The sequence below is a fragment of the Rissa tridactyla genome, chromosome 20 (genome assembly GCF_028500815.1).
Source record: "Rissa tridactyla isolate bRisTri1 chromosome 20, bRisTri1.patW.cur.20221130, whole genome shotgun sequence".
Lineage (NCBI taxonomy): Eukaryota > Metazoa > Chordata > Aves > Charadriiformes > Laridae > Rissa > Rissa tridactyla.
In genome coordinates this window covers 5,754,788-5,767,156 of record NC_071485.1, presented here as the reverse complement: position 1 = coordinate 5,767,156, position 12,369 = coordinate 5,754,788, and the positions used below count along the sequence as shown (strand labels likewise).

Below are 12,369 nucleotides of genomic sequence, written 5' to 3'. Positions count from 1 at the left end.
CACGGTTTGCGCTCTCAGAGGAAGATACCACACATCGGCTCACTGTTATTTCAAGAAAGGATGCCGTTTAAAAAAAAAAAAACAAAACCAAAAAAATCCCCAAAACAAACAAACAAAAAACCCCAAAAAACAAACAAACAAGAAGAAGAAGAAATACTCACAGACAAAGGCAATTGGCCCCCACGCCTCGGATGGGGTTAAGAGAAGCTCAGTCAAAACATCTCGCACTTTTTTTTTTTTGCAAAGCAGTGGGCGTGTAAAAAAGGGGGGGGGGGGGGAAGAAAAAAGAAGAAAAAAAAAGTGGAGGCATGCGACTCGAAAAGTCTCTTGTGAAAACCCAGTGGTCTGCTCACAGATATGGTTTCCTAAATAGCTGGCATGAAATTCAGTGACGTATGATTATAAGACAATTTTGAAAGCTTCCCGCAAAGTTGCTGTTTTCCTCTGTCGCTGGAATGGCAGCTCCGGGCCGGAGCACAAAGGGAAGACAGCAAGATCCCGAGAAGGGGTTGGCAAATATCCCTTATTAGAGGCTAAACCCGCTCACCTGCTGCCCCTGCTTGGAGAAAGCACAATAGAGAGTTTGGCTGGAAAAAAAGAAGTGAAAGCTGGCAAAGGATGTGCTTCCGAAAGCTGCTGCTTTGACTCCGGGCAATGGCAGGCAGGGGAGGACGTGGCTCAAGCGACACGCAGGGAAGGGAAACGACCAAACGAAAAATCTTGCAAAACACTTTTTCAACACTCGCTTCAGGTCAGAGTTTAAGGGAAAGACCGAGGCTCTGCTTAAAACAGATCCAAGCTCCAAAACCTTCACCACCGCGTCCCTCTGGAAACCCTCCTGCTCACCAGGAGCTCCCCCTTCCCTCTCCAGCTCTCCACAAACACCCTGCCAAAATTTCTGCCCAGATCCACTTGGTTCTTCTACCTGCCATAAAACCACCCTCCCTCCCCTGCAGCCGAGGGGGGGGATGCGCTTCCCAACCCGGGGGGGCTTTTTAGCAAAGCCACCAAGCCACATCTCTACGGAAACCAGCAGCGCCGCCACCCGTCCTTCCCCAAATCTTCATCACGAGCTGGCAGACCCCCCCTCCAACCGCTGGGAAAGGCTGACGTGCCCGTGGCTCCTTCGGAGTCAGGAGGAACAGTCGCTGGCTAGCAAGGTCACCAGCATTGGGGTAAGCCCCAGGAGGTGGAAGACCCCCCCGAAGGGGGACGCTGGGTGAGTGGGAGGCGACGGTGGCCCAGGGGACACCACCGCGTCCACCCACCGCTCGCATCCTGACCAGCAAGGGCTGACGCGAGCGCAGGGCAGCGCGCCGCGGGCTCCGCGGGATGCCAGGGTGGCGGCACAGGGGTCCTTCTGTCCCCAGGTTATACAAATCACCCCCTTTTTCCTTTCCAGCTCAGTGCAGATTTCCCAAAGAGCTGCCGATGGCTAGAGACCGGAGAGAATTCCTCTGCTCTGGATCAGAGGGATTCCCAGAGGGGTTTTTCCGCTGCCCGGGCGGCCCCGGATCATAGAAACCAGGATGAAAAACCCCCGGCCGAAGCTTCGGGAAGAGCTGCAACAAGGGGCAGCGCTTCTCCCATCCGCCCTCCCCCTTTTTATCAAGAAGTTACTTTTTCCCTTGGGGCTCCACTGGAATAAAACTGAATTTACCGAAGGAAAAGGTGCTGTGATCGGTATAACCCACCGGAGGCCCTCGGAGCTAATCCCGAATATTTGGATGTCACCTTGGAAAGAGGGACGGATCCCAGCCCGTTGCAACGCGCCTTCCAGAGAACCGCTTGCAAAAAAGCAGCAGACGCAAGTGGGCAAGAGGCTGAAGGAAACACCAGCAAACTCTGGGAAGGAGAGAGTTGTGAAAAAGAAAAAAAAAAAAAAAAAAAAAGAAAAAAACCCCCAAACCAACCTTTTTTTTTTTTTTTTTTTTTTTCTCAAGCAAAGGACCTGCTTTTGAAAGCACAGGCTAACTCCGAATTGCACCAAAGTCAACGACCCAAGTTGCCTGGGACTGGTTTCGTTTCTTTTAATCCTCCCCCCCGGCCCCCCCCCCCAACACCACCACCGCCGCGGAGGTTCGCCTCTCGCGGAGGAGAGGTCAGCTGTACAGCACAACACTCCATATACGCACTAGCAGTAAGATTGGTTTCTAAATTAAAAAAAAAAAAAAAAAAAAAAAAAAAAAAGATGGACTTTTTATATATTGAACATAAATAAAAAAAAAAAATTACAAAATGGTCACCTTTCTTACAGAATGGATGCAAACTGGATTATGAACGTGCCTCCAGGTGAAGTTGGTTTCTCCCCTCGCCCCCACCCCACCCCAATATAATAAATAAATAAAATTCATTAAGTTTTGGATCCTTTAGTGGTGCAGATTGGGCGCTGGGACCGTTACTGGGCTTTCTTCCCCGTGCCGTTCTTGTCCGCAGAGTTTGTTGAGGTTACCAAATTTACCGGCCCGTCTGAGTGCATTGAATCCTTGCGTGGCGGCATGCGCTCGTTAATGCGATCCAGCCCGCGGGCTTCTTCGAAGCTGCGGATCTTGTGCTGCGGTGAAAATCCACGAATGGCTGCAGAGAGAAGGGCCGAGAAAAGAAGAGAATCAGTCCGAGCCGCGCATCGCCCGATAGGAGCCCTTTAGCACACGCCAGACACTACAGGACAGAGGGAGGGCAACAGAAAGCACGTGTCTGGCTACCAGAACCGGGAGGTGAATTTTTTCTTTGGCATTGCCAGTGCGTGTGGGGACCACGAGCCGGGAAATTGAGCTGCACCAGGTCACGGCAGCAAAGTCCAGGATCCAGAGCAGCGATTTGCTCTGCTCCTCAATGGTTTGTCTTTTAATAACAGTTTAATAAAGGAACTTGAAGACCAGACAAGTGCTCAATGTCCCCAAACAGTGAAATCTCAGGGAACTTTCAAAGCTGAAAAACACCATACTTTTTTTTTTTTTTTTTTAAATAAAAATAAAATAAAAGAAGCAAAACCGAAACAACACAAAGACACCACCACAAGGCTTTAACTCCAACACAAACCACACACTGCGACACCAGGAGAGGGAAAACGGCTAGTCCTTGGGTCACAAACGCTTCTTGCATGACCAGGAGAGAACACGGGCAAGTGTCGGGAGCGACGACACCCCCCCAAGGGCAGGCGTCTCTCGGTTTCGTCACCACCAGGCTGAGGACATCACCCTTGCGGTGACAATACGGACCGAATGCTTAACTTCTTTGTACTACAGATAATTTAAGAAAAAGGGCTTTCGTGCCAAATCTTTTTACGAGGACTTGGCTGGTTTACAAACGAGCTTCCCTCGCTAATCAACAAGCTCTCTGCGCGGATGTACGGCCCCATTCATCGGTAGTTGAAGGGAACCATCGAGGAGAAAACCTCCCCACGAAAACCTCGTGAAATCTGTCGTTTCTGAAGGGAGAAAACGGCTTCTCCCACCTTGGCACACCTGCCGGGAAGGCGAGGACGGTATCAGAGAGGCGCAATCCGCTATTTCCTACGTGATTTTGACCAAGAGCATCCAGTTCCCCAGGGGATGATGAACTCAGCCCTGAGGCATCCGAGACCAGACTGCAGGACCCCAACACCAAGGTCTTGAGACACCAGAGCACAAAACCGCTCCGGAGATGGGGAACAAAGTTATGGCATTAAGAAATAGCCTCGTTAAGGCTAAAATAGACTGGAACCAGCCCACTGTGTATTTTTTTTTGCTTCCCAGCAGGGGCCCGTCCTCCCCCACTTCTGGTGATGCAAGAGTAAAAAGCTTCCAGAAGGCTGATAAAGCTCTTTAAAATTAGCGCACGCACACACAGAGATGATTTTGAGTCTCTCGCCGGATTCTAGCCATACCTTCCCGTGCCTCTACCGCTTCTACTGTGGCTGCAATACAGAAGAACAGTGGCATGCAAAAATGAAGACAGAAAAAAACAAACAAACAAACAAAAAAAAAAAACAGAGTGACAGTGAGTGATCTAACATCATCGCTGCGAACGCAGAGCCCACAGCCTCCCAGCCCCGGTGGAGACGACCGTAAATCAAAACCAATTGGCAAGAAAGGGCGGGGGGGGGGGGGCGGAAAAAGAGGCGACAGGAGCTTGAGAGGAAGGTTGAAAGGGGACTCCCTCGGGTTTAGAGCCTGCTGAGCACCCACGCGGGGGAGTCTCCTTTCCTCACCTTCTCCGGACTTGTCACAGAGATAAATCTGATGGATAGAGAGAGAAAAGCAGAGAGGTGGCTTCCTGCTCGTGCACCGAAGGGCTGGGACACGCAGGCATCCCACGGCAAGGACAGAGATCGTCTTGGACAAAGCCGTGGGTCCCCAACTGCGTATACAGCCACCCCCCGCTCCCAGTTTGGTGGCTCTAGGGCACGCCGGCCACCTTCAGGAGGTAAACAATGTGGAATTCACCCCAGAGGAAAGCCCCAACCACCAGAGCCCCACGTAAGGGAAATGACCCCCCCAGGGACACGATGACTTTTTGGAGCTGCGGGGAAAGCGAGGGGCGGTTTGTTCTCTGGGGGAGGGCAGGCAGCAGCAGATCCCAGGCTGCTCCGCTCCCGATGCCTTGAATTATACCAAAAAATAATAATAATAATAATAATAAAAAAAAAAGGTATAGGCTGATGCTTCAAATCCAGTTTGGCTTCAGCTCCACCTCCTAAAAGCGTTACCAAGCAACAAGGCACCATAAAGCTGAGCCACGTCCCCGTCCTCAATCTGCTGCATCGGCTGTCCAAGTTTTGGTAGTCCCTGCCTCAACATCTGGGAGGAGGCCCTCCCCTTAAGCAGAATCCCCACTTTTAGCCTCAAAACGCCACTTTTTTTTGTTGCTTTGGACACAATGCAAAGGCGACGTGCTCCTTGAGAGGCCACGGAGGAAGAATGGAGTGTGGCTCAACATCTTCCCTCCAGATTCAGTGATTTTACTCAGCTCATTTCGCTAAGCCGTGCTGCGAAAGGTTGGAGGGAGGGAAGGGCCCCCCCCACTGCTACCTACAGCCCCGTTTCTCCTCTCTCGGGGTGCAGAGGCACCCCACAAAAGGGGGGCAGCCGCCTCCTCTCCCCGCTCGAGCACGGCTGAAGGAGGAGCGTCGGGCAGGAGGCTGCTGCGAGCAGACGGCGCGGTGCGAAGGGAGGTGGGAAAACGGGAAAGGGGGGAGAGAAGGAGGCAGGACCGGGGGGAAAAGGAGTGGGAGAAGGGCAGGAAAAGCAGGGTGATGCCTGGGGGGAGCACGGAGGGGTGCCAGGAGCAGTGAGGGGTGGGAAGCCTGCAGCCATGGGAGCAGCAGGCAGGGTCGGGTAAGGCAGCAGCAAAGGTCCAGCTTGTTTGTCCTGTCTCAGGGGGATGCAGAAATGTCAGCATCCTTACTGGGGGCGCTGCCTGGCAGCCTCTTAGAGGTTCCCCCCCACCAGGGGAAGGCGCAGGGGAGTTTTACAGCATGATCCGCTCCCTGCTACAGGGGCAAAGCTGCGGCACAGCGAGAGCTGGGTGCTGGAGCCGAGCTGTAACCACCACCTTCCCACTCAGGCTCTGTTCCCATGCCTGCAGCAGAACTGGGGCGACAGAAACCATTATGGCTGTTATAAAAAAAGAAAAAGAAAAAAAAATCCCTACTCCTCTGCGGGCAGAGAAACCCATGAGTTTGGGAGCGATACCGCATCCTCTCCACCCCCAGGAGTGGGCAAGCAATATTTACACGTTTCTCGCTTGTGAACTATTTAATCAAGGCAAGGCAATCCCAGAACAAGCCCTTTTCTGGGCCCGCAGGAAATTACCCAGCGCTGATAGGAAGGGGAAAAGCAGGCTGGTGAGATGCCAGCATTCAAAGGCTGGCGGCAGGAAAGGATTAAAACACTAGATTACAGGATTCCCTCTGGGGACACATGTTACTGTGATAACTCATTGCCTGACCATCGGCCAATCTCCCTGCCCTGCGAGTCTAAAGCACGCAGATCGCGAGCTCAGTCCTGCTCTCGGCACACTAAGACGGAGCAGTCGGCCGCCGAGGGAGGGAGCGAAGTTATTTGCCAGCAAGCAACAGAAAAGAAACCTCCAAAACCAGATCAAAACCAGGGGGCCAAGAGAAAGTCTTAATACGAAACATACAGGCCTGGAAGAATTCTCCTTCCTTCAACTAAATCTAAGCTTCCTCTGGGATTGGCAATTTCAGAGGGTCGAAATCCGAGGGGTTTCGTTTGACGAAGAACAAACAAGCAGGCATGTTTCTGTGACATTCATATATACGCTATCACACAACAGCAGCGGAGAGGTGAAGCAGAGGATGCTCATCATGCAGCGTTAGGAGAGAAATAAATGATAAAAACTGTTGCAGAAACACACAATAAAGCAATACACATGCTTTAGGCGGGGTGCTGTTTGTTGTCTTTTTTTTTTTTTCCCCTCCTCCAGGGTATGCGGGGACATCTTGGAAGGCTCTCCACATCCCCACCTACATTTCTGCTTTTTCCTATTTCTGAATCCTTCCTCCCCGTGGGCCCGAACCATCTCTCGCATCCCCTGGCACCCTGAAATATGCCTACGGGAACCGATCGAACGGTTCAAGGGGCAGCTGAGGGCCAGGTATAGAAGTGCAGCGGGGGTGCGGTGTTGCAGGGGGCAGGAGGGTTCATACTCACCGGTCTGTAGGGTCTGCCTCCCCCCTGAGAGCACTCCCAGGGGCAGTGTACCTGTGGGAGTCAGGCCTTTGAGAGTCAGCACGCTCTCGCTCTCCTCTCTGCAAGTAAGAGGTAACGCAAGCAGTTACCGAGAGATGAATGCAATGCTCGGCTACGTCATAAAACCACAGAATGGTCAGAGTTGGGAGGGACCTTAAACACCATCTCCTTCCACACCCCACCCTGGGCAGGGACACCTCCCACCAGCCCAGATTGCTCCAAGCCCCGGCCAACCTGGCCTTGGACCCCTCCAGGGATGGGGCAGCCACAGCTTCTCTGGGCAACCTGGGCCAGGGGCTCACCCCCCTCACAGCAAACAATTCCTTCCCCAGATCTCATCTCAGTCTCCTCTCTGTCAGTGTAAAACCCTTCCCCCTCGTCCCATGGCTCCCCTCCCTGCTCCAGAGTCCCTCCCCAGCTTTCCTGGAGCCCCTTTAGGGACTGGAAGGGGCTCCAAGGTCTCCGCGGAGCCTTCTCTTCTCCACGCTGAACCCCCCCAGCTCTCTCAGCCTGTCCCCACAGCAGAGGGGCTCCAGCCCTCCCGGCATCTCCGGGGCCTCCTCTGGCCCCGCTCCAACAGCTCCGTGTCCTTCTGCCATTGGTGCCCCAGCACTGGAGGCAGCACTGCAGGGGGGTCTCACCCGAGCGGAGCAGAGGGGCAGAATCCCCCCCTCGCCCTGCTGCCCACACTGCTGGGGACGCAGCCCAGGCTGCGGGGGGTTTCTGGGCTGCCAGCGCACGTTGATGGCTTGTGTTGAGCTTCTCCACCACCAACATCCCCAAGTCCTTCTCCTCGGGGCTGCTCTCCAGCCATTCTCCGCCCAGCCTGGATTTGTGCTTGGGATTGCCCTGACCCACGTCCACGCAAGACCGTTAGTGGCGAGCAGCATGAAAAGTGGAATCTGCCCTGTGCTGACCACAGGCTGATCTGCCAGGCACCGAGCACAACCTGCCTCGTAAATACGGCACCTCTGCTTACTCAGCCACGACGCACCAGAGCTACAGCATGGCGAATGCATCCTGAACAGGCTAAACATTCCTAATGAGCAGTATTTCTGCTGGCACAGGTGCTGGTGCTTGAGGGAGAGGTTTCTGAGGAAGTCAGATGGCCAGACACATAGAAACCACCACCTCGCGCCTTTGCCATCTGCTCTGAAGCCAGAGTCTCCTAAGATTGTTCCCCAGCAGGACTCTGCCTGCCTGGCCCACTCTGACCAACATCCCCCCAGTCACCCAGACCCCAAATGAAACTCAGACCCCAAATCCCAAGTCACTTTCTTACCGAAGAACCGAGAAGACACGCGCCATCTTCCCAATGGCTCTAATCTTATTCCTGATGATCTCTTTACGGACTGTTGTCCCACCTTAGGGAGAGAAAAAACAGAACGCCAGCATGTTTAAGGCTTTCCAGGCAGAGGTAACGTCAATATGAAGCACCTGCCTGACTCCAGGAAAAGAAATCATGGTTTACAGATTCACAGCTACACTCTCGAGAGAACAGTGCTGAGAGGATGGCAGTGAGAAGGGCAACACCAACGAGATGACACACGGACTTAAAAAGGTCTAAAGAGAGTAGAAACCACCAAAGGAAAACGGAATCGGGTAGGTCTTGTTCGAAGCTCACCAGGTTTGATCACACTACACAGGATGTAACACAAATGACTCAGCCATGTAGACACAGTTTTGCAAGGCAGAACACTGACGAATCTGACTGCTGATGAACACTGCAGAACACCGGGCTGTGCTCGCCGCGGGGAGGAGTGTCACGCAAGCATCAGCTTTGGCATCCAACGCGCACAGTGAAGGGCTGGCCGGAGCCTTGCAACTCTGCTTCGACCCCCACGCAAACACAAAGTGAGATATGTGAAACTCCCCTTCCGCTAATACAGACCCAACGGGAGAGAAAAGCATGGAGGGTAACTGAAAACGAAACAAAAAATCCGAGTAAAAGAGGTAACAAATACATCTCCTCTCAGCTGAGATTCCTCACATGGCCCAAGTACACATTAGGACAGTACAAGCCAAACCGGAGGTCTAACATGCACCCATGGCTCAGCCATGCACTAAGTGGCTGCATTCAGAAGTCAGATAGAAACGTGACCCCGTTTCTCAAGTTCCTGGAGGAACGCAGAAGGGTTAAAAAACACACGGCGCTTATGTTAAAACTGAAAGGGGATGAAGAGTCTGCCCGACTAGTCAGCTATTCAAATCCACTCCAAGGAATCTGGTGGCACAGGCAGTGAAAATTAAGCTTGTAGCAAATTCTAGCTGGGTACCTTTCTGATAGCTTGAAATGTAGTGATCTTCAGGGAGAGGAGACACCAAGAAACAAGTAGATGAAGACAGAGATAGAAGAAACAAATTTAATTTTCATGGGAGGGAGAAAGAAAAAAAAAAAAACAAAAAACAAAAACGAAATGCAATGGGAGAAGCGGGTTAAAGTCTCAACCTTGGACCGAAGCAGCGGCGCCTTGTTGTACCACAAGGGTGTTCTGCTTCTCTGACTGTCCTCCACCCTACACGGAGGGGTGCAGGCAGCTCCCCGGGCTCCCCGTGCATGCTCACAGCCCCGCGTCTTCCTCTCGGTCACCACCTCGCTCGCAAGCGATCCCCCCCCCGATAAATCAGCTCAGCATCTGTTTTGTCCCTTTCATGCATAGCTTAAAAACCAGGGCCAAAAACCGCATTCTGCTTTTTTTTGGTGGAGGGGGAGGGCGGGCGGGGAGGGTGACATGAGAAGGCGCTTTACAGAGGAGTTCACTGCAACAGATGAGAAGATCGGGGAGATATTTTGGTGTAGAAAATTTGGAATTGGGGTAAAAAAAAATAACCGCTCGGGAAGCAGTCTCTGTATAAGGAGCAGGAAACCATTCTCCAGAGTAGCTGGCAAGAAGCGTCTGTCGCAGTGAATGTAATTTAATTTCTCTGTGACTGAATAGCAAAGGAAAAAAAAAATGTGTTTCCTACCCAGAACTGCACAAGGGTTGGCCAAAAAGGAACCAGAGACCCTGGCTGGGCATCCAGCTATAAATCAAGCGCTGATCGCTCTTGAGCTAGCATCATACACCTTTTCCCCACCTTCACCCCCCCACCGTTACCAGCTCGGTCGTAAGAGCATGTTTTTTACCTTCCAATGTCTCATCACCATCTGAAATCAACTCATCATCGGAGCATATGTTGAGGATGTTAACGAGCATTTCTGTGACTGTAAGAAGCACAGACAGGAAGATTAGAGAGACCTGGTGCGCACGCTTGGCAGACAAGAGGTATTTGAAGGACGAGCTGGACAAGCCAACGATTTCAAGGTCATTTATACTCTGGAAGTAGAAACCCAAAGACGCTTTTAGCCTCTTGCTGCTGGTACCTCGCAGCAGTACCCAGAGCAGACGACATGCTTTACACCTTCTGCCAAGGAGGTGGATGCAGTCCAAGCACATCAGAGATGAACCAGACGTGGGGAAGGGGGTGCCAATGTTCAGGCAGAACAGCCTGGGCTCGCTGAAGGTCCCACCTCCCCACCCCGACCGGCACAACAGGCCACCTGTCTCCAAAAATGTCAGATCTCCGGGGCAGGGGGAGGGAAATTGAACCTTTGGTTCCTCAAAGTCAAAAAAACCTCCAGCCTTCGGCACTTCAGACCTTGAAGTCATACTCCAAACGTACAACACTGGGGCGGAATTTAAAGATGTGAAAACCCTTTCGCTGAGAATTTGAGGCAAAGTCTTGGTCATATTTTAAGCTGCCTCGCCTCCTTCAGAATGAAATAAGCCTTCAAATTGCAGTGAGTGCTTCCTTTTCGGTGGGCCACAAGCCAACGGGAGATTTTAATTTCTCTTGTTGCAAAGCCAGAGCGAGAGAAACGTCTCCAAATTCCGAGGTGGGGCTACGCCACCCGAGATCAGCTCCGACAGCAAGGCAGAAATAGCGAGAAGGGATCGTTCTATTGGTAAAAGCTCTCCAAAACAGGTATTGACAATTATTTTCACAAGAACTTTACCCAGTAATATGCAGATCTCCTTGAACCTGAACTGCTTTCCAGTGCTGTCTGATATTAAGGAGGTAAAACACTCTCCCAACACATTTAATAGCCTGTGGGACAGGTTCTACAGTACTACGATCAACTCGTAACAGAAATCCAAATCTCTCTTACCCTTTTCCCCTACAAAAGGCAAGGACCATGTGAAGACGTCCATGAAGTTTGGAAGCCAGTAGGGATGAGGGGAACAGTTGAACTGCCTGATGTTCATGACATTGTTTTCGTATTTCAGTACAGCAGCTGGAAGAGAAAAGGGAAGAGAACACACGTCCGTAGGCACTGTCAGCTCCTGGGAGTTCTACCCGCGCTAATTACACTTCCTCATCAACGAGAGGTTGCACTCACGCAGAATCAAACTACCAGCTCTCCAAAATGAGAAGGCTTAAGTAATATTTTTCAGTTTGCCCATTAGGTTGTTTCACTAAAGGTCACCAAAATAGTGAAGGTCAACTTAACAAAGCTGTTAGAATTCATGCAAATCAGAAGCGATGAACATAGGGCCAAGATCTAAAGCGAGGGGTAAAAAACCCAAGGAAAGTGCCCCATCATACTCGTACGGTTTTAGGGGCACAGTGAAGTTAAAAGCTTGCGTAAACCAGCAGCTTCTCTTTTATGGCAGCATTCATCAGATGTCACGTGGCTGGAAACGAGAGCATTATTCTAGGCTTTATAACTTGACAGCTAATTGCCACAGTAACACATTAAGTCTTCGAGTCAGAGAACCCAGCCACTTCCAGCTCCCCAGCTGCCGTTAGTTTAACATATAAAGCTCTTTTTTTTCATTTCGCAACTAGAGGAGAGGGTGGATGGAGAGGGATGGTGGAGAGGGATTTCCTAAGCACATGAGGACAGTACTGACGCCCAAAGAGCGGCAGAGCCCTGGCCTTGGCAGCCTTACCCTTGTTGTTATAGACATCTAGGTAATTTGGTGCAGAGAAGATTGTGATTAATGACGGAAAGCCTGTTGTCTGGCTCTTCCTGTACATTCGGTACCTGAAAAACAGGTCAAGTGTTAAAAACACCCCGGGCTGGCTAAGGATAGTGTGAAAGCAGATGGAGCCCACTCGGCTACAGGGCTGCAGCACTTACCCAGCGTCCTGGGCTTCGTGAGCTCGGATTACAGATAACAAACTATTGTTCTGCAAAAATTCACAAACTGCAGGATAACTGGAAAAAAGAAAGCAAGTATTCATTAGCACGCAGCACAGGAGAAGGGAGAGCACCCACGGCCTTGGTTTCAGAAACCAGCTGCTTGCAGCATCCATTCGGTTTGTGTCCAGCATCCCCAAACAAGGCCACTACGTATTACATCATTCAAAAATTAATTGCAAAGCATTCTGTTAAACAGACCCCTGGTGCCAAATCCTCCCTATCAGCCGGGCTACAAGTGGTCTGTCAGCACAAATGCTTCTCTTTTAGACAGGAAAAGATTATTTCCTAGAGCTCCTGGTACCGTCCAATGCCTGAAAACCGTTCAAAAGGCACCCTGCCAGCTAAAAGAGGCATCTCTGCTGTCCGATACCACAATTTCATAGAGCAACATATCCAAAGAGAGCTCAATATTGCAGGAGAGATAAAAACAAACAAGATTTTTGTGCGTTAGAGCCAACCAAAGGCTATTTCAGAGCCAGGTGCGCT

General features: G+C 51.3%; 1 protein-coding gene across 4 annotated transcripts in view; it reads right to left on the bottom strand.

The window, feature by feature from the left end:
* Positions 1–2,142: 2,142 nt before the first annotated feature.
* Positions 2,143–12,369, bottom strand: part of PPP3CC (protein phosphatase 3 catalytic subunit gamma) — a 37,046-nt gene continuing 26,819 nt past the window's right edge. The window contains exons 7-15 of one of the 4 annotated variants that reach the window (XM_054225103.1): positions 11,821–11,898; positions 11,630–11,724; positions 10,846–10,971; positions 9,823–9,900; positions 8,972–8,998; positions 7,978–8,059; positions 6,657–6,754; positions 3,869–3,898; positions 2,144–2,577 (exon numbers count right to left, since the gene is read on the bottom strand). In XM_054225103.1, the coding sequence (XP_054081078.1) occupies positions 2,399–2,577; positions 3,869–3,898; positions 6,657–6,754; positions 7,978–8,059; positions 8,972–8,998; positions 9,823–9,900; positions 10,846–10,971; positions 11,630–11,724; positions 11,821–11,898 (793 nt within the window). In that variant the 3' untranslated portion in view covers positions 2,144–2,398. Of the gene's footprint in view, positions 2,578–3,868; positions 3,899–6,656; positions 6,755–7,977; positions 8,060–8,971; positions 8,999–9,822; positions 9,901–10,845; positions 10,972–11,629; positions 11,725–11,820; positions 11,899–12,369 lie in introns of all 4 variants that reach the window. The other 3 variants (XM_054225105.1, XM_054225104.1, XM_054225106.1) reach the window with 3 other exon arrangements.